Consider the following 21,942-nt stretch of genomic DNA (forward strand, 5'->3'; position numbering starts at 1 on the left):
ACTTCTTGTGCTTGCCTGCTTTTTCACTGTGGGGGAACACACATCACGCTTGCTTTCTTGTTGCTGAGATCTCTTTGTCTCTTATCTCTATGCTCATTTCTCTGTCTCTATGCCTTCGTCAGTGTGTGTGCGCGCTTACTGTACCCTCCATGTCACATGCCCTGAAGGTAGATATGGCGTCCCGGAAAGGAAATGAAAACTCCCTGTATGCTGGGAAAAGAAATATGACTGCTTGTGTGAGTGTCTGTGTATCTAATATGTTCCCATGTAGGACAAACTGCATATCTCTCCCCTTCCACTATTTCATGTCAATGTAATTTCTGTGCTTAGCTCAACGGTGTGTGTCTGAAGGTGTGTGTTCTCTGTCTGGCACTACAACAACTCTTTCTCACGGTCTCATCTTCACTTAAAAAGAAAAAAAAGAGGTGCTGCACCGACTCTCTGCTCGCTAACGCAGTCCAACCATGACATTTAGTTTGAGTGGAGTAGCTGTGATGGAAATTGCTCAACTGTGTTGGTGCTCTGGGAGTCCTGATGGGCAGTAAAAAGTCTGAAATGAGTCAGATCATATTGAACTTATAATCATGGGGAGGCTTCGAGACAATGGGCCCCTGGGCATGGACCTGCAAAAGGCCCCACCACCTCCCCTACATAAGAGCAAGACACACAGACTAGAGTATCCTTGCATGTCTTTGTAGTCAATTTGTCACTTTAGGGGTCAATTTGTGTCTCTCTGAAATGTCTTTATGTCTTTTTTGGTCGTCTTGCGTATCTGTAGTCATATTGTGTCTCTTTAGGGGTCAATTTGTGTGTCTTTCAGATACATTTGGGTCTTTTTTGGTTGTTCTGTGTCTTTTTGAAGTACTCGTGCATGTCTTTGTTGTCATTTGTGTCTCTTTGTAGCCATTTTGTATCCCTTTGAGGTATATTTGTGTCTTTTTTTGTCTGTTTTGTGTCTCTTTGTAGTCGTTCTGTCTCCTGTTGTTTCTTTTAGTCTCTCTGTGGTCAATTTGTGTCTCCTTAAGGGTCAATTTGTGTCTCTCTGAGGTATATTTGTGTCAATTTTGGTTGTTTGGTGTCTCTTTGTAGTCATTTTGTGTCCCTTTTTAGTCGTTTTGTGCCTCTTTATGGCTATCTTGTGTCTCTTTGTAGTCATTTTGAGTCTGTTGTTTATTTGCATCTCTTTGTGGTCACTTTTAAAATTTTTGTAGTTTTGTAGTGTACTCTTTGTGGTAATTTTGTGTCATGTGGTCAGGGGCAGCTGGCCAATAGAGGGCGATAGGGCACCGCCCCTCCTTGAGCCACAAAAGAAAAGAAAGATGATGATAATAAATGTATGATTATCATTATCATTATTGTCATATATACACACAATATATTAATTATTCTGATCATTTTCACTTGAAACAACTCGTCCTGCCTGTGAATATCCAATCAGATGCAGTGTGAAGTCACGTTCCGGCCCTTTGGGGCGATATCAGCCTGGCTGGAAATCACCCCAACTCACTCTCATTGACTTCCATGTAAAATGCTTTTTTTTTTCTAAATGCAGGCACTCCAATGCAATCTCTATGGGTTCCGGGAGGGCTTGCCCCAACGTGTTTTCGTCATACGTAAACCACCAAGTATCATTCATGTGCTCCTCGGATGGTCCGATTTCCCATGTCGGGAAGTTGTTCTTACTTCATTGTGTGTTCATGAGCGTTTAAGTTGTAATGTGGAGACATCATGGACATTACAAAGAAGATGTGTTGGATTTTATCACTCAAAATGTTTAAAAAACACGTCGTCAACCGTTTCCACTGAAATATTGCTTTACGGTCGGAAACTCATTTTTCCGATTATTCCGACATCACATGAGGCAGCGCCACTGCGCAGCGGTCACATTCAAGATCAACATGGCTAACGTTTCCAGCAGATCCAAGAGGCTTTTTAACCATATAGGTTATAAAGTAACGACGCATAGTGCGCCCAAATTCACACCTGTTCTTCTCTATGGATATTCTCTGCGACCATTAGCGAGAAGCCACACATCACGTGAAACAGCGGAACCGGAGCGCAGGACAGGGCTTTCCAGTGATCACATATATCATTGTGCTGTCATCCCATCATGCTATAAATCCAGATCAAGTGTCTACAAGATAAAAACCTGACGAATTTCTTTACAACCCATTATAGAGATCTTGTTATCAGTCACTTCATATAGTGAGGAATATCGTATCTTACCACATCTTAGGCTTGCGTGTGTTTCTCCCTGTCTATCCACATTTGTAGTCCGGCTTTCAACATGCAAATATCTCCATATTGTCCAGTTGACACTTTGTATGACAAGACCAGCCACTTCACCTTTGCGCACCCGGACAACAGTAGCCTAATTAGCCTTAGTAGCCTGGTCACCATATACATTGAGGGGGACACGTTCCCCAATGCCCAAAATGCCTCCCAATATATAACTGAAACTGAAAAACAAAACAAAAAAAAAACCTGTTCAGGTCAGGTCAAAGAGCAGTGATACTATGTCATGTGCATTGTATTAAGTTGTAGGGTATGCCTGCATTTAATCAGAACACAAAATGAATTTCCACTTAGCTATAATAAAATGTTTTCTGATTTAAGACTGACAGTGACTCAGTGAATACCTTACTCAATTTTATTTGATTAATGGTAAAACAGGTCTCTGTTTACATTCAAAGGTATTTATGTGGGCAAACTGATGAAAAGTAGTCTGTTGATGACCACAGTGGATTGTTCAGTCATTGTAGAGCCAAATTAATTCAAATTTACCCACTGAACGGGTCACCCCAGCCATCATCACAACAATTGCCCCCCCCCCCGAGAAATTTGGCAGGAGCCGCCACTGCATGTGGTGATTTTGTTTCTCTTTGTAGTCATATTGTGTCTCTTTAGGGGGCGATTTGTGTGTCTTTCAGATACATTTGGGTCTTTTTTGGTTGTTCTGTGTCTCTTTGAAGTACTCTTGCATGTCTTTGTTGTCATTTGTGTCTCTTTGTAGTCTTTGTAGTCCTTTTGTATCCCTTTGAGGTCTCTTTGTGTCTTTTTTTGTCTTTGTAGTCGTTCTGTCTTTTCTTAGTTTCTTTGAGTCTCTTTGTAGTCAATCTGTGTTTCCTTAGGGGTCAATTTGTGTCGCCCTGAGGTATATTTGTGTCTATTTTGGTTGTTTGGTGTCTCTTGGTAGTCATTTTGTGTCAATTTGTAGTCACTCTGTGTGTCTTTGTAGTTCCTTTGCATTTCTTTGCAGTCATTTTGTGTCTCTTTTTAGTCATTTGTGCCTCTTTGTGGCTATTTTGCATCTCTTTGTGGTCCCTTTTAGTCTTTTTGTAATTTTGTAGTGTACTCTTTGTGGTAATTTTGTGTCATGTGGTGATTTTGTGTCTCTCTGTAGTTTCTTTGCATGTTTTTGTTGCTGTTTTGTCTCTTTGGGTCAATTTGTTTGTCTTTGAGGTACATGTGTGTCTTTTTTGGTTGTTTTGTGTCTCTTTGAAGTCATTCTGTGTCCCTTTGTAGATTCTTTGCATCTCTTTGTAGTCATTTTGTATGTCTTTGTAGTTCCTTTGCATGTCTTTGTTGTAATTTGTGTCTCTTTGTACTTGTTTTGTGTCTCTTTAGATATCAATTTGTGTCTTTTAGGTATATTTGCATCTCTTTAGGTCATTTCATGTCTCTTTGTAGTCACTCTGTGTCCCTTTGTAGTTTCTTTGCATCTCTTCATGGTCATCTCTTTGTAGTTGTCAGCATCTTTTTTTTCCTTTTGCATCTTTTTGTGGTTGTTTTGTGTCTCTTTGTAGTGCCTTTGCATGTTTTTGTGGTACTTTGAGACTGTTCCTGATGACATTTTGCAGGTGAAGGCCAGGGTGCCCCTGACACTTTGGGCCCCTGGGCCTTGTTCAGTAATCATCCTTAATTTTTCCACCCTTTTTGAATGATCAGTAAGAAAAGAAATGATGCACAACTCCTCCAGCGTGTGTCTGAGATCTGGGTTATCTCAGGCTTTAAAAAATCTGCAAATCCACAGAAATCCCCAGAAAAGCAACAAATAACACCCGTCTCACAAATACTGACTGATGAGCAGGATCTTATTTTTTACCTAATTGGATTTACGGTGTTTCCTCGATTGGAAAAAACTCTAAAAGCAGTCTATAATCTGGCACAAAAAGCTATGACAGACCACAACAATGAGTTTTGTGAGTGAACCTGTTTGTATGCCCCGCTGCCCCGCGGTTGAAACATGATTTCAAGGGAGTGAAAGCCTTTTGAGAATTTCATTTTCAAGCGGAACACGGGCTCGCAGAGGGCAGCAGCGTGACAGTATGAAGCGCCGTCTGGAGCACTGGACGATGAAACCACGTGTGTTTCGACTCTATCTGTCCTTGTATTTTATCTCAGGCTTTCTAAATGTCTCTCTGTCTTTCATACTCGCATCATCTTGTCTCAGGATTTTCTCACAGCACTTATCTGCAGGGAAACACGTGAATACATGCAGCCACTCTGGAATTTAATGGACTCGGAATGAACCTGAGATGTGGCAACACTGAGACATTCAAGTATCAGTTTGGTTTTATTTGGTCGAAGTTGCCTGGATGGATTTTTTGGGGGGGGGTGTACATTCTCTCATTTTGACTCTTGTACCGTAGCTTTGTCTTTGTCCAGGTCTTCATGTGCTCACAGTTAATACATTTATTTTCATCTTTTATGAAGCAAAAACGCCAAACATACACTGAATCCAGCTTCACAAAAGTGAGTATTCTCAGCTTTTCTCTGTTTTCTATCATCAAAAATTGTATATCTTTGGTTTTTAGACAAAAACAACAGTCTAAGGACTTTAACTTACACTCTGGGGAAAAGATGAGCTGAAAAATCAGATTATGATTAATTTAATTTGATTAAGCACAGCCTTAAATTAAAAACCCTGAAAGCTACAAAATACATTTACAGTACAGGCCAAAAGTTTGGACACACCTTCTCATTCAATGCGTTTTCTTTATTTTCATGACTATTTACATTGTAGATTCTCACTGAAGGCATCAAAACTATGAATGAACACATGTGGAGTTATGTACTTAACAAAAAAAGGTGAAATAACTGAAAACATGTTTTATATTCTAGTTTCTTCAAAATAGCCACCCTTTGCTCTGATTACTGCTTTGCACACTCTTGGCATTCTCTCCATGAGCTTCAAGAGGTAGTCACCTGAAATGGTTTCCACTTCACAGGTGTGCCTTATCAGGGTTAATTAGTGGAATTTCTTGCTTTATCAATGGGGTTGGGACCATCAGTTGTGTTGTGCAGAAGTCAGGTTAATACACAGCCGACAGCCCTATTGGACAACTGTTAAAAATCATATTATGGCAAGAACCAATCAGCTAACTAAAGAAAAACCAGCGGCCATCATTACTTTAAGAAATGAAGGTCAGTCAGTCCGGAAAATTGCAAAAACTTTAAATGTGTCCCCAAGTGGAGTCGCAAAAACCATCAAGCGCTACAACGAAACTGGCACACATGAGGACCGACCCAGGAAAGGAAGACCAAGAGTCACCTCTGCTTCTGAGGATAAGTTCATCCGAGTCACCAGCCTCAGAAATGGCAAGTTAACAGCAGCTCAGATCAGAGACCAGATGAATGCCACACAGAGTTCTAGCAGCAGACCCATCTCTAGAACAACTGTTAAGAGGAGACTGCGCCAATCAGGCCTTCATGGTCAAATAGCTGCTAGGAAACCACTGCTAAGGAGAGGCAACAAGCAGAAGAGATTTGTTTGGGCCAAGAAACACAAGGAATGGACATTAGACCAGTGGAAATCTGTGCTTTGGTCTGATGAGTCCAAATTTGAGATCTTTGGTTCCAACCGCCGTGTCTTTATGAGATGCAGAAAAGGTGAACGGATGGATTCCACATGCCTGGTTCCCACTGTGAAGCATGGAGGAGGAGGTGTGATGGTGTGGGGGTGTTTTGCTGGTGACACTGTTGGGGATTTATTCAAAATTGAAGGCACACTGAACCAGCATGGCTACCACAGCATCCTGCAGCGGCATGCCATCCCATCCGGTTTGCGTTTAGTTGGACGATCATTTATTTTTCAACAGGACAATGACCCCAAACACACCTCCAGGCTGTGTAAGGGCTATTTGACCAAGAAGGAGAGTGATGGAGTGCTGCGGCAGATGACCTGGCCTCCACAGTCACCGGACCTGAACCCAATCCAGATGGTTTGGGGTGAGCTGGACCGCAGAGTGAAGGCAAAGGGGCCAACAAGTGCTAAACACCTCTGGGAACTCCTTCAAGACTGTTGGAAAACCATTTCAGGTGACTACCTCTTGAAGCTCATCGAGAGAATGCCAAGAATGTGCAAAGCAGTAATCAGAGCAAAGGGTGGCTATTTTGAAGAAACTAGAATATAAAACATGTTTTCAGTTATTTCACCTTTTTTTGTTAAGTACATAACTCCACATGTGTTCATTCATAGTTTTGATGCCTTCAGTGAGAATCTACAATGTAAATAGTCATGAAAATAAAGAAAACGCACTGAATGAGAAGGTGTGTCCAAACTTTTGGCCTGTACTGTATTTATATGAACAACTTCCTTTGCCGGAGTTTGCAGATGGAGGACCTCATGGCTGAGAGCTGGGTCATCCAAACATCTCGGACTTTTGATCTGGGGCCGGCTGTTTGCAGCATTGGACTCTCTACAATGATCAATATTGTTCCATAACCTTAACAAAAATGCCATTTTAACCCAATTTGAGCTAGGTGACACAGAGAAAAAGCAAAGAGAAAAGCATGATGACCAAATACTTCGATATCTATAATGCCATAATATTTTATGGTTGAGCTATAGAGTGCTCAAGGGATGATGTCTTTTTGTAGCCCAACCTTTAAGTTAGCATTGTCCTAGTTCCCTCAACATTAACCCAATGGGATTTTTCCATTGGGTTTAAGACTATTGTGTTAGTCTATACAAATAAACACCACTTTTATGATTCTTGAAGCATAAATGCAATCACCAGAACTAAAAGGGCAACGTGGGTGGCATTACCCAAGTGTGCCCCGCATGGTTATGCTAGGACTACCTGGATACCAAATGGGTATGGGCAGGAAATGGGCATCTTACCTGGGTAAACCCATCCATATGGGCAACTGATATGTGGCAAATATGGAACCAGTGGACAATTCCATATTAGGTCCATTTTAACGCCACTTACGACCCACATACAAATGTTGGCTGGGTAGCCGCATGTTAGCAACCTGCTTTTTTAGAACATGTAAAAGCTTCTCAATTCAAGAGTCTAGTCCATCTTGTGATGGCTACTTAGGATAACGCGCCAAGTCACAAAGCTCAAATCATCTCAAACTGCTTTCTTGAGCATGATGATGAGTTCACTGTACTCCAATGGCGTCCAGAGTCACCAGATCTCAATCCAATAGAGCACCTTTGGGATGTGGTGGAACAGGAGATTCTCATCATTGATGTGCAGGCAACAAATCTGCAGCAACTGTGTGATGCTATCATGACAATATGGACCAAAATATCTGAGGAATGTTTCCAGCACCTTGTTGAATCGATACCACAAAGAATTAGGACAGTTCTGAGGGCAAAGGGGACCCAACCTGGTACTAGCAAGGTGTACCTAATAAAGCCCGGCCCTGACCCAAACTAAATCGTCTCCTGCTCCTGAACCTAATTTCTGACTGAAATTTGAAAAACCACATGCACCAAGCACCTAATGCCTGGATGAAATTATACTCTTTTTGGTTTTCAGATAATTTTTGGGTCATTTTTGCCTCTGTTGGATCGCAGACAGTATAGAGTCAGGCAGTGTTTAACAGTTTGTAGATATGTGCGCAATCCAGTTGGCAGTACCCTTTCAAAAGATGTCTGCCAATGCAAATTAGTTGTATGCAACTGAATTTAAGGACACATGGTGGGAAATAAACAAACATATGCACACCCACATACAGTCTTTGTTCTCCGTCTTTTTCTTGTTTTTAGGTACAACCAACACATATGACCCCATTAGCATTATCCATGGAAACAAGACAAAACAAGGCAGCGTGTGTGTGATGATGATGCATTCACTGATGCAAATATAGATCTCGACACACTTCACAATCACACAATAGATACTTGAAAAACACACAACCAGCACATCTTGGCACACACACACATACACAGTGGAGTGCCTGTGTGGCCCGGGCTGATTAATTGGAGCGTTCAGCGGCGGTGATAGCTGTGCTCCTCAGAGACAACACACTGTCTCTCTCACTCCACCTTAACCTCTGCTGGACACACACGTACGCGCACTTACTATAACCACACACACACACACACACACACACGTCACCTCTTCCTTTCTCAGCTGAAATTAGACCACCTCTCTTGCTTTCTCTCTCTGTCTCTGTCACACTGTGTCCCATCTTGCAAATGACCCCACCATCAGCTTGCTTTCACCTTGCCGGGAGCGAATTTGCCGCCGAGCAACTGGTTAAGGTACGACGCAGGGGAGTGCTCAGGTGTGTGTGTGTTAGAGAGTGTGTGTTTTTGCCTCTCAGCTGCACACAAATTAATGAACCGATGCACAAACCCATAGAAATGCACAAACAGATTCTTATAAGTGCGCTCTTTCAGGAGCTCTCTCATCTTTCTTGGCGCTGAAGGTGACTCACCTTCACACTCTCACACACACACACACACACACACACATACACACACTATTACAGCAAGCCAAGGTTTTCTCCTCCACGAGTTTTATGTACCTTTAAAACCAGCCGAAGGAGCGGCCATATTTCTGCTGGGCTGCAAGGTGACTTCAGAGAGGCTCAAAAGGGGGGAGGTGGGGGTAATTAGGATAAGAAGAACAAGTGGTGGCAGAGAAAGAGTCTCCACCTCTGGTCGAGGTATTGTTCCACGCTGGTCGACCCACAATCCCTCACTATCGCCCTCCTCTCCCTTCCCATTGTCTTCCTCTCATCCTCTCATACTCCCTCCTTATCTCTCCTTAGAGACTTTCCATCTCTTTTACCTCCGCTTTGTCTCGCTTTGTCTTCCCTCGCTTTCTAACACACACACACACACACACACACACACACACAAACACTCTCCCCGACACACACCTCCACCTCCATCTTTTCTCTCCCTCACTCTCTGTATTCCCTCCCTCCCCAGTCAGCTGTCACGGCTGCCACTTTCCCGCGCCCACTCATTTATTACAGGTCACCATCACAGGAGGGGCCGTTTAAAAAGGACAACGTGCCCCATCTGAACACACCGACACACACACAACCTCTAACTCATACAGTATGTGCAAATACTGTACATGCAAACACGGAACAGGAACTCGTGTGCACATATGGCTTGCAAACTTGCATACATGCTGACAATATTTGCACAGTTCCTCAAACCAATAAATGGTCACACTGGAAGAATTTAGCCAATTTTACCAATCACTGCAGTTTCACAAGCCAAGTTAAAATCAAGCTGCAACCTCCTGGGCTGAAAAATGAAGCCAATGCTGAAGTGACAAAAGCTGCAGTTCCTCTAATGGCCACTTGAGGGTGGCTCCAAGAAGCTTGTCAATCCCCACAGACCCCCATGCTAAGACGCCCAACTTTACAGCAAAAATAAACATGTTTATGCCTGAGAAATAAAAGGTTTTGCTCTCTAAAGCTAATTTCCACATTTATGACAACCGCACAGGGGTGGGTATGTATAAAACTAATCTCTTTAAATGCTTTTAAGGCTAAAAAATGTGCATAACTAAGGGCATGGCAACTTTGAGTGAAAGGCCTAATAGTTGCTGAGTTTCATTTACCTCAAAAATCAGAGCTGGGAATGACTGTGTTCCAGTATGAGGAGTTGGAAAACCCAGGTGTTAGCAATACCAGTTCTGGCCAGGTTAACAATCGTTAGCGTTACGCTGTATTTATTTGTGCATACAAAAAAAAGTAGCAACACATCCACAGATAGAAGTTGCACAGTGCTGTATGTACAAAGTTCTGATGCACAAATACGACGGAAGTGCTAATAAACAGTACAATACTATAGCTTTGATATGTTTTTATACTGGTGCACAGAGCAGCCATCTTGGATTTTGAGGTCAGGGTTGGTGAGGCACCACCTACTTTAAATTTCAAGCTGGGAATTGGGAATTTGGAAATTCAAACTGGCTCAAAAATCCAAGATGGCCATGGCCAAAATGCCAAACTCAATACAGCTGTCAATACAGCATAGTGTCGCAATATTTTTATGTGGCAAAATCGTAGCGTCACACAGTGCCAAGCATTGATTTTTCATTCTATAATTATCAATCATTCTATATTATTAATATAACAAAAACAAATTAAACTTTAGATAGCCTACTAGAAAAATAAAATCAATTGATTTTTCAGTCAACCAGGTACATTTTCCTGCAGTGAGATAAACAGTTTGAAAACTTACAATATATCACAATATATTTTATCGCAATACTCAGAATATCGCAACATATTTAAAATCGCAATAATATTGTATTGTGACTAATGTATCGTGGTTATAGCGTATCGTGGACGCACCCCTAGTTACCTTACAGATCACATTCAGGGAACAAACTGGAAAAGGTCATCAGATCCTAAGAGATTCCTGAACTCATTTTTCTCTGATTCAAGCTTACTTTTTTTTTATCAGTAAGTTCTTAGAAGTGGCTAAGTTTTTACAGCTAACTTGATTTCTTTTTATTAATAACCCTGTTTATTTGAATATAATGCAAAAAATAGTTTGGTCACTTAGAGCAACAACAAACACACAAACATGAATTGCATTCAATTAAGATGCACAGTCACATACATATTGTACTGTATGTGCACAAAAATACGCTTGGCTACAATCCGCTTTCATTATTTTAGCCTCGACAGAGAACACAGCATGTTTCCCTGGTTCTAACACAGTTTTAATCTTGTAGAATTAGTTGAACATGAGTCTGAGTCGAGGAGAGCGATGCTCTTGTTGATCTGCATTTGTGTCCTTTAAATACAGTGGCAACGTCTCGGTGATATTACATTTTAATCAGTTGCTTTTCCCTGCCATGACGACAACTGGAAAAACACAATAATCTCTTGTTTTCTTTTCTTTTTTTATTGTGGGCAAATATTCAGGAAGAGAATTAAAGCAGAGAGATACAGACAGACTCTGGCAGAAATAGCCTGATAGACACAAAGGCACACATGCCTGAGCATACAGAGTATCAATCACACACACACACACACACACACACACACGCTAATGCACACACACAATAATACACACTCACACAGTGCCAGACAGATTAAGGCCCTGATTAAGGCGGGTGTCGCATGAAAGTCTTGGAACAGTAAATATCCTTAATTTGTAGTGTAATTAAACAGATTAGCTGCCGTGAATATCTTAACAGGGATTAGCTGACACACAATCCACCAGGCGGGCTTGACTACACACAGAAACACACACAGAGGGACTAAACTAATGAAAAACATCCAAAATAGCTCAATTTTTAACTAGCGTTAGATGCAACTGCAATAGAGGCGAGTCGGTGTGTGTTTAAAGGTGTGTGTGAGTGTATGTAATGACATCACACAAGAAAGAAAGAGAAAAAGCAGAGGTAAAGACACAAATCTACAGGTCGGGGTTGAATCGCCGGATCGACACGCGCACAGATGAGGGATTAGATTTCAGTGATCATTTCTCTTTTCACAGACTTTCATTAAAACACCAGACTTTGTCAAGGTTACAGCGGGGGGAAAAAAATGCCATTGTTATTCTAATGCCCTCTATTGTGCGGCGCTGAGAGCCAGAACAGAAGGGAAGCAAGTAAAAGAAGGCAAAGGAACTAAAAAAGACTGGTTGTGAAAGACGGAGTCGATGGTACTTGATCCTGCTTCGCCAAAGAAGTGCTGCCAATCAAAAGGAAGCTGAACGCTGTCCCACTTCCTGTGTTGGCCTGGTGCCTGAGCACAGCACTGCAAATGTAGATTCAAAGCCAAGCTTGTGTACACAAGCACAGATACACAAATGGATGCATATGCACACATATATTTGTGTCTTACAAGGCAGATCAAGCCGTAATTCAAAACAATAACCCTTGCCTGAACCTCAACCTTATGCTAATCCAAATGCATGCATAAAACACCCTTAAAGCTGGATTGATTCATATTTTTAGATTAATTATAGATCAAACAACAAGGCTATGTGCAATGCAGGAACTCCATGGAGAATGACAAAGCATTTTAGCAACTTTTTGCAAACAGTTTTGGCTTTAACAAAGCTGTATGCAACACTTTGTCGTGGTAGCCGTGCAGGCCATGCGTGCATGTGACTCCCTGGGTGTGTATTGCACTGGCTAGCCAATTGCTGCCACTCTGCAATGCACGCATATGGCAGTTAGCACTGATAAGTGTAGCGTAGCATAGCACCCAGCCCGCACACCAATCCAACTGAGCTGGACAGCCACAAAAAGTTTCACAGGCTCAATTTATTCTCTAAAAACAATTAACATTTAGCTTTAGGAGTGCAAAGAATTTCACTTTTGAGGTGATACAAGTCCTTAGGCGCAAGTCAAACTGTCCCTGTTCTGTTCTAACATCCTTACCAGCTAAGGTGACCCATGTAGATATATCAAACTAACCCCAACTAACTTAAACAACAAACCAAAGTTTTAAAAAAGAAAGTCAGCATCTATTCTGCCTTCCAAAGGGTTTACAGCTCACAAGGTTAGCCGTGTACACACTAAGAACCACGTCCATAAGCATGTAAATGACAGTTTGAGTGGTGTGTGGAGGAGCCGCCGACAGCATGTTGTCCATGAAACAAATTGGGTGCTGTAATTAAAGGGGGAAAAATGAGCTGTTTTCCATTCTCCCTGTGTGCTTGGTGACAGCCTCACACACACACGGGTAATGAAAGACAGAGGGAGAAGTGTGTGTGTGTGTGTGTGTGTGTGTGTGTGTGTGTGTGTGTGTGAGAGAGAGAGAGAGAGAAAGAGAAGGAAGGAGGGACAGGCGAAGGCGAGGAAATAAAAAGGTGTTAAAAGAGGGAAGAAAGGCAGAGGCAGTGAAAGATGAAATGGAGCAGGGAAATAAAATAGGAGCACAATGGAGATGTTAATGGATGAGAACAGGAGGGAGACAAGGCGTGTGTGAGAAGATAGAAAGAGAGAGGAAGAGATAAGGAAATAGATGGAAGGAGAGGAAAAGAGATGACAAGTATGTGTGAAAGAAAGTGGAAGACAGTTAATGAAATACAAGTCAAATAAAAAAGTAGAGAAAGTCTGGAGTGGAGTGGTGCGAGCTGACCGGCACTGCTAGGCAAGATGTGTGTGTGTGTGTGTGTGTGTGTGTGTGTGTGTGTAGGAAGCCCCTCAGACACAGGATGGAGGCATTTGTCTCTGAGTGGAATTACAAGTGGCGGGCCGAACAGACCCTCCAGTGGTCTAGAAGAAACAGAAGAGGAAGGAAAAAAAAGATTCCTCTGTCTTTCCTGTCCTTTCTTTTCCTGGGCCATGCCTCGCTCACGCTGTGTGTGTGTTTTGCTCAGTGTGTGTGTGTGTGTGTGTGTGTGTGTGTGAAAGAGAGAGGGAGGGAGGGAGAGGGTTGAGAATAACACAAACCACTAAAAGTAGATTCAAGACTTGTGCTTGAAGCAGACAATGAGGACGCATAAAGCTGCCTCACACTTAAAAGCCACTAAGGCTTCCGCTGCTTTTCGCCCATGAACTTACATGTGTGTGTGTATGTGTGTGTTTACATGTGTGTGCGCGGGAGACAAAAAAGCAGAATCAGCACACAATTGGAAATTAAAAGAGAGCGTGTAGATTCAGGGGTGTTTACAGTAAATCCCTGTGCATGGCCGAGTGTGCTGTGTTTTCTGTGTGGGAGTGAGATCTCAGTCCTCCTGAAAGGGGGCATCTGTGCCAGGCTTCCAGCGTCCGACTAGCCAATCTAACTCACACTAGGAGTTGGCACGGGACGTCTCAGCACAACCAAAGCCAAACCCTGCTCATCATTAGGCAGCAAAGACACAGGAGGAGAAAGGGGGTTCAAAAGTCTGTCCTGCCAAGCACACAAACGCAGCGCCAGAGATGGAGAGGGACTAAGAAAGCTTCGGGATGATTACAGAGGCCAATAAAGCCGCTATTTTGCACCCGAGCCTTGGATGTTTTCCTTCTCATGCTGTGCAGTTGTGACTCTGCATGTAAATATTTGGGTGGTTTGCAAACTCCAAGAACAGAAGCCCCCTCTGTACGGCAAACAGAATGTCAGCAAACACGCTCGTGACGTCGCCGGATCGCTTCGGAATGCCTGGGAAGAGAAAATGTAGGAGACAAAAAGCGGGTAGGAGAACAGCATCATCTTTGTGTTGCCCGTGCAGATAATAATCTGAACGCTGATTCAGACGGCGAGTAGTGTACTGCTGTCTCAGGCCTTGGAAAAGTGTTCCATCACCCCCACGCGTCACACAGTCATTTGTAAGGCTTCCCTTACGGCCCGCCAAGGCTGTCCAGTTGTGACAGAGGAAGCAAATAACAGCCCACACTTCAATGTCACCCTCACTGAACTGCAATTATTATTCTTTTGTGCAAACAGCCATATTTTATCCTCCCACTTTCTTGCTCCGTCTCTTTCACAGGAAGACAACGGATGCACAGAAAGCATACAGATCTCCATCAGCTCGTCAGAAGCGATCACTTGACTAACATCCAGCTGAAGCCTGGCACGGGTTAAGCCTGGCAGATATCAAGTTATGATAGCAATGTTGACTAATTTAGAGCAAGATTGAATTCCTTCACCCCCCTCATCTCTCATGCTGTCAAATAAAGGCCTCGCAGTCTAGACCGATGCTATCAAAAAAAAAGCTTAATTAGCTTGTAATAAATTCTCATTTCCGCCAGTCTTCTACAAAGCCCCGGCCAGCTCCGTGGCTCCGTGTGTGCCAGTTATCGGACGCCCAGTAATTTGATACTGGCATTCAGTGGGTTCCCTCCCCACCGTACCCCCCCTCTCTCCCTTCTACCCCAGCCATTTCACAGGAGAGCACGTCTTTAAATGTCACCCAAACACACACACGTGCGAATGCAGCATTTGTCATACACACTCAAGAGCTGGGGCGATTAAAATGTTTGAGCCATTTGTTTCGGCAAGCAGGCAAACAGACAGCTCGATAGAGGGTGGTGAAACTACGGGTGTGAGCCTTGTTTAAAGGTGAAGAAGGTGAATTTTTATTTTACTGATAATTCATCCTCTTAAGTTAAAGATTCTCGCTGTCAAGCTCTACAGAGGAATCAGATCTTCATAGGCCTGCCATGGTAACTACTTTTGTTAGACAATATTATTGTGAAAGAAACACAACCAAGATTATATTATTGTCATTTTGAGACCATTTTATGCCACAGACATAATAATACAATAATAATAATAATATTGCGAGTACACCTTTTCAAAGAGCTATGAAATTTAATTTTTAAAAATATTCAGACATTGGATCTGAATATGAAAAAAATCTTTGCTACATATACTTTTTTTTCAAGTAATTAACACCTGTTAACATATATATAAAAAAAAGGATATATAAATTAGACTATCTTTATCGGACGAGCCCAAAAATACGAAAGTTCCTCGACAAAAACTGAGGAAGCTGGTGTGCTGCAGTCGGCTCCCAGGGATGGACGGACTGGAAGCCGGATGGTTTGCTGGTGAATTTACAGAGTGGAGGATGAAGTTTTTGGAGGGTACAACTAGAAACAACCGTAAGTGCTAATAGCGTAGGCAACTGGACTTGCTTGCATTTCTTGAAGACGTTTCACCTCTCATCCAAGAAGCTTCTGCAGTTCTTCTTGGATGGGAGGCGAAACGTCTTCAAGAAATGCAAGCAAGTCCAGTTGCCTACGCTATTAGCACTTACAATTACCATGACCTGGATGACTGAGAATCTTCACCAACTAAAAACAACATACTTTTTGGCTAATTGCAGAGGGTTGGCAAGCTACCGACTATCAGAACTGTGTTTCTTCCACTCCAAAAGTGCAGCTACATGCTACCGTTAAGCTACACTGTGTCATCTTTGAGGTGTTGTTTTAATTATATTCAAACTCGGACAATTGTAGGGGGGTATAATGGTTGGGAAAACCCTGCTGTTTATTCTGGCATCAAAAACTGAGGTTCTCCTTGTTAACTAAATCTACTTTGGCTAAACCGCGCAGTTTCTCTCTAACCACTGACGACTCCAAATTCATCTACGAAATATTTACCATCTTCGTCCATCACTTACACCTCAGAGCGCTGCTATCCTCGTTCATTCTTTGGTTACATCTCGTATTGATTATTGCAGTTCTGTCCTCTTTGGTCGCCCTCTCAAGTGTCTTCATAAACTCCAGTTGGTCCAGAATTCAGCTGTCGCATCGACGTCAAGATTCTGCGTCTCACCTTTAAGGCCCTTCATATTCAAGCCCCGTCCTACCTGTCTGGACTCCTTCATATGTACACACCCTCCCGTACTCTTAGATCCTCTTCTGCAATCCATCCAACTCTCATCACCATCTCCCCGCTTGACTACCATGGGTTCTAGAGCCATCAGCCATTCTGCCCCCATCTCTGGAACTCTCTCCCAGACATTCGCAATACTGTCTCCTTTTCCACTTTCACATCCTGTCTGAAAACAAACCTTTTCAAGCTGGCATATTTGGTCTGATTTAATGGATACACACATATTGATAATTACAATTTCTGTCTAGTCATCTTATTAACTTCTATCGTCTGTTACGGAATTGTTTGATTTTATGATTTTTTTTTTTTTTTTACTGTATTTTGTAAAGACTGAAGTCCTTCACCAGTACAAGGATGACAGACTGTACACTTAAACTCTGTCTTGACCTTGTAAACAGATCAACAGATTTACACAGCCCCATCACCTGTGACTTTTGTATGTTATAACGTAGCAGATATGTTTCAACGTGATTATGTGTAGGCACAAAAACCACTTGGTTTTGATTATAAAATGATCACATATTACCTTAAGACACTTAAAAACACCTACTTTTGGTGCCATAATCCCGGCACGAAAAGCAGCAAAGTCTCAGTAAGACACAGCTGCTTTTTGTGGCACTATACCTGATAAAAAAAAAACAGCAACAGGTCCCTAAAAACACCCACACACGGAAGTCCGGTGACAGAGTGCCGAAATCACGCAAAATCACAGGCATTGAGCAACAGCCACCTATTTCACTCCACATTCAGTCACAGCAGCAATCTGAGCCAAGGGAAAAGACTTCTACAGTCTTCTATGTTTTAGTCTGTCTTAATGTGATTAACTGTATTTACCATGATTATGTTGCGGACTTAGTGTGTATGTTATTCTGTTATTTTCACTGTCGATTTCATGGTGTCATGGATGTCTGTTAACTTACTTCAGACGTGAGCGATCGGGGAAATACGGCCAAGAAAAGTTGGCTTAATTGTTCCAATTCCTGCCTGAAGAGGAAGCTGATCAGTCTCGTAGTGATCTAAATTGCATCCATTAACGATCACTTCCTGGAAACAGAAGTAGGGTCAATCCTGAACCCTGAATCAGTTCTTTTAAAATGAGTCGGCATGAGGCCTTGCCTCTACACAGATCCTCTCACACTGCCAACAATCAGTCAGACGAGTCATCAATCAAACTTCCTCGTGGTGTGAACACCTCCATTTTTGGCACACATGTGGCCCCACTGTACATCACGCAAACACACACACATAGTTTTGTGCACACAGCTCCACAGGCCAGCTGACTGGCAGGAATGCTGCAAACATTTGTCTCGCAGCAGGAGCGCACAGACAGATTCAATCACCATGTTAAACACCGCTGAAGTGAACATCTCTTTACTTGACCATGACTTTAAACATGATTGATATATGGTGGTTGGTATGAATTCTTACAATGAGCAGAGGGAGATTAGAGTGGACAGATAGCACACAAATATCTACTCAGTAAACACCCACACACACAATGAACTTCCCAAGAGGCATAGCTCAGATTCTTGGGCTGAATTTGCATCACAAATATCTTGGATGGGAGTGTATGCATGGTGAATAAATAAACCAGCAAGGGTGCCACTTTTCTTCCCCATTCATCCCGCCTTGACACCCATCCATCCAGTGCATCCATCCACTCCTGTTTAATAGGCAGCATTCAGCGCCTCCCATCCAAGATCCACACCACAGCCGGCGGGGGAGTGTGTTTGTTTCTCCAGCTCCGCCTGAGAACCACAAACCAGCAGCCAAAACTCGACCTGTCCTTGGAGGCGGGTAGAAAAAAAGCATCCTGGAATCCCATTTGTGCCTGTGAGAGGTTGGGGCGATGGCCAAATACACCTTCCGAACATCAATCCACAGACTCCCCTGTGTTCCCACTTCTTGAGTGTGTGCTGCTGCTTGCTTTATTCGTTATTCTCCAGATTGGCATTACTTGCCAAAGCTTGATTTTATTGATTAAGAAGGCAGATTCTGGCATCAGGAAATGCTCATCAGCCCAAAATATTACTGTGCAACTAGTGCATCTCACAGTCTGACATTACTCCAAAGCAGATATTACACCAAACTCTAAACCAAACAGAATACCAGAGCACATTAAAGTCCTTATTGATCGGAGAGTCTGGGAACAAAAGCTGATTGAAAAAGCACAATTTCTCAACATCAAAGCCTCTCACAATCATTTGCTTGGATAAATAGTGCTTCAAAGCCTTGAAAATGAACAGATGTTACATGTTGCAGCAGCAAAAAAAATCTGTAAATATCCTACAGGGTTGCCAAAGGTAACACATAAATATCACCAGTATAAATTGAGTGCCATGGACGCACAAGCCTTTATAGGGATATTGCAGGATCATTAAGTGAGTTTGGTCCGGGGGACTGGCACCACAGGGGTCCTAATGATGAAAGCGAGATGTTTTTCCCACTGCCTATACAGCCCTCAGTATATCTGCTCCATCTAAATTATTCAAAGACAGTAAGGGAAACTGTACCACTGGTGCAACCGGGCTCGATTCATATAAATCAGCGCAAATAGCCGCGGTCGTCGCTCTATCAACGTCCGCTTAGGGGAATTATATAAAAAGCGATGGCGCATTCATTCATATTTAGCGTAGGAGATTTGCTCCCTTCAGGGAATTCTGATATTTGTTGCTACATTTTTCTACACCAAATGATCAGGCACACAAGCAAAGTGGATTTCCAGCTTGAAAGGTGTCTCTTTTTCCTTAAAAATCTAACTGTGAGGAGGGGAGTTTGGAGAGATTTTTACGCAGAGCCCGACACGCTCCCACTGGCTGCCGGATCTCACAGTTTACTGCAGGTGTGATGCGATGATTCAAATCAGCATCAGCTTGGTCGGGTATGAAAGTTGTGTTAAGTTTGTGACAGTGATGTAGAGCGAACAACACAAGGTGTTAAACTGCGATTCAGCATCATCCAGCAAACAATTACTTTAAATTCGCCAGTAAATCCAGTCCATCTGCCAGAACAGAAAGGTGTTTTTTAAAGGTGTTTGGACCCCTTGATCCCTGCTGTCCCAAACTGCCCGGGAGACCCAGGTGCAAAGACGCGCCATCCAAGCACTCACCTGACTGTGCCGCACTCGATCGGATCACCAGCAAAGTGACGAGGACGCAAGCGGGGAACTTCATCTTCGAGATGGGCTGCTTGTCTCCCGTAACTCACATGTCCAATTAAGATATCCTCGTTTTTCACACACGCTCACACACGTAGAAATAAACAACCAAAAGAAAAACGGAGTCTTCTTGGCTTCTTGGGACTGCTGGCACAGCTTCCGCGCGCACCCAGAACCAGCGCAATGGAGAGCTTTTACGCACCGCGTTGTTTGTTGTGTTTGTTTATCAGTTCCCAGACCAGTGTTTAGGTCGGTTTCCAGCGCGGATACTCTGAGCCATTTACTCCTCACGCTGCCATAGAGCCGGTGGCTGGGGGGGTGAGGCGGGGGTGTGTGTGCTGGGATGGGGAGGAGGAGGGGGGGGGGGTGTCTGAACACGCCTCCTCGGTGTGATTGACACCTCTTCCAGCCTATTAAACCGCCTACCCAAAAGCTTAGGAGCGTTTTGTCTTTTTTGTTTTTGGAAATCCGCCCACCTCACTTATAACCTCTCCTGATTGGCTATTTGGCTTCATTGCTGCTGTCAATACACCTGTCGGGAGCAGACTCTCTTCTGGTTTCCCGCTGGGTGGTTTCAAGTCCAAATTGCTACCTGTGGGTCTTCTTCTAGAAACAGCACAGAAATGGGTTTTTTATTATCATATAATAATCCTGATTTAAAGTCATATTTCATTAGTTGCTATTGCTATTACCATTACAGAGCTATATATTCATAATTTAGAGAGTTATATTCCTATCTTCAGAGAGTTGGATGACACCATAAATTCCAGTGATTTTCCAGGGGACAGATTATTTTACAGCTACTAAAATCTGCTTCATTTGTTGGTATATTGGATTGTAGACTTAGAGAAAGTTTCCTGCGGTGCCAGCAGGGTCAGCCTCTGCCACTACAAGGCACAGCCTATAAACTTTGATGATGCTAAAGCTAAAGGGGCTGCAGTGAAGGGAATGGGCTCCGGCAGTATACCATTTTCAGGGCCACTCATTTTACAAGGCAGAGTGCCCCATTCCGCTCTCTGGCTTCGTCTGCGGACTGATGTGAAAATATGAAACCAGCGAGGACAAAAAGATATTGATTTGTGATCCATGTTAAAGTGAAAACTCAGGCATAAGCTGGCTGTTTTACCAAATTACTCCACAGTTTAAGCAGCAAGGAGCGAAATGATCCTTCATAAATCCCCCACAGTGCCAGAAAGAGGGCTCATTCAGTGTCCTCTGCTGCTCTCTAGGGGAATTTATGGAGAATTACTTGCTTTGGAGGCTTCTCTATGTAGCCTGCATGAATCTTAAAACTCTTGAGGGACATAAAATAACATTTGGGCTTCTGTGTTTGATAAATACAGTCCTTTAAATCTGGGATATCAAACTCATTTTAGTTCATGGGCCACAAACAGCCCAGGTTGATCTTAAGTGGGCCAGACCAGTAAAAACACTGCACCAGGGCGGATTTTGTGACAATGGGCCCCTGGGCACGGACATGCAAAAGGCCCCACCACCTCTCCTACACAGGAGCAATAAGACACACAAACTTTGTGGTGGTTTTGCCTCTTTTCGTTGTTGTTTTTGTGTCTCTTTGTCAGCATCTTGTTGTGGTTTTGTGTCTTTTTGTGATAAATTTGTGTGTCCTTGTGGTCATTTTGTGTCTCTTTGGGATGTATTTGAGTCTTTATCATTTTGTTTGTCTTTGTAGTTGTTTTGTACCTCTTTTAGGTATATTTGTGAATCTTTGAGGTATTTTTGTGTCTCTTTGTGATACATTTGTGTGTCCTTGTGGTCATTTTGTGTCTCTTTGTAATCATTTTGTGTCTGTTTGAGGCTATTTTGTGTCTCTTATGGGTATATTTGTGTCTTTTTTGGTTGTTTTGTGTCTCTTTGAGGTATATTTGTGAATTTTTTTGGTCGCTCTGTGTCTCTTTGTAGTTCGTTTACATCTCATTGTGTTTTTTTGTGTCCCTTTGTAGTATATTTACATGCCTTTGTTGTCATTTTGTATCTCTTTGAAGTTCAGTTTGTGTTTCTTAGAGGTATATTTATATTTTCATGGTCATTTTATGTCTCTTTATTTACGTTCTGTGTGTCTTTGTAGTTCTTTGCATGTCTGATGTTTTGTGTCTCCTTAAAGGTCCATTTCTGTATCTTTGTAGTTGTCAGCAAATGTTTGTTATTTTGTGTCTCCTTGTGATAAACTTGTGTGTCCTTGTGATCAGTTTGTGTCTGTTTTAGGCCATTTTGTTTCTCTTTGTAGTTGTTTTGTGTCTCTCTTATGTATATTTGTGGATGTTTCG

At 42.6% G+C, this 21,942-nt stretch overlaps 1 protein-coding gene across 5 annotated transcripts in view; it reads right to left on the reverse strand.

Moving 5' to 3' along the window:
• Positions 1–19,930, reverse strand: part of LOC117249751 (receptor tyrosine-protein kinase erbB-4) — a 442,892-nt gene extending 422,962 nt beyond the window's left edge. For 4 of the 5 annotated variants that reach the window (XM_078165992.1, XM_078165991.1, XM_078165990.1 and 1 more), the window contains exon 1: positions 19,610–19,822. In XM_078165992.1, coding sequence (XP_078022118.1) covers positions 19,610–19,673 — 64 coding nt within the window. In that variant the 5' untranslated portion in view covers positions 19,674–19,822. Of the gene's footprint in view, positions 1–19,609 lie in introns of all 5 variants that reach the window. The other variant, XM_033615451.2, reaches the window with a different exon arrangement.
• Between the last annotated feature and the right edge of the window lie 2,012 nt (positions 19,931–21,942).

The sequence above is a fragment of the Epinephelus lanceolatus genome, chromosome 24 (assembly GCF_041903045.1).
Source record: "Epinephelus lanceolatus isolate andai-2023 chromosome 24, ASM4190304v1, whole genome shotgun sequence".
Taxonomy (NCBI): Eukaryota; Metazoa; Chordata; class Actinopteri; order Perciformes; family Serranidae; genus Epinephelus; species Epinephelus lanceolatus.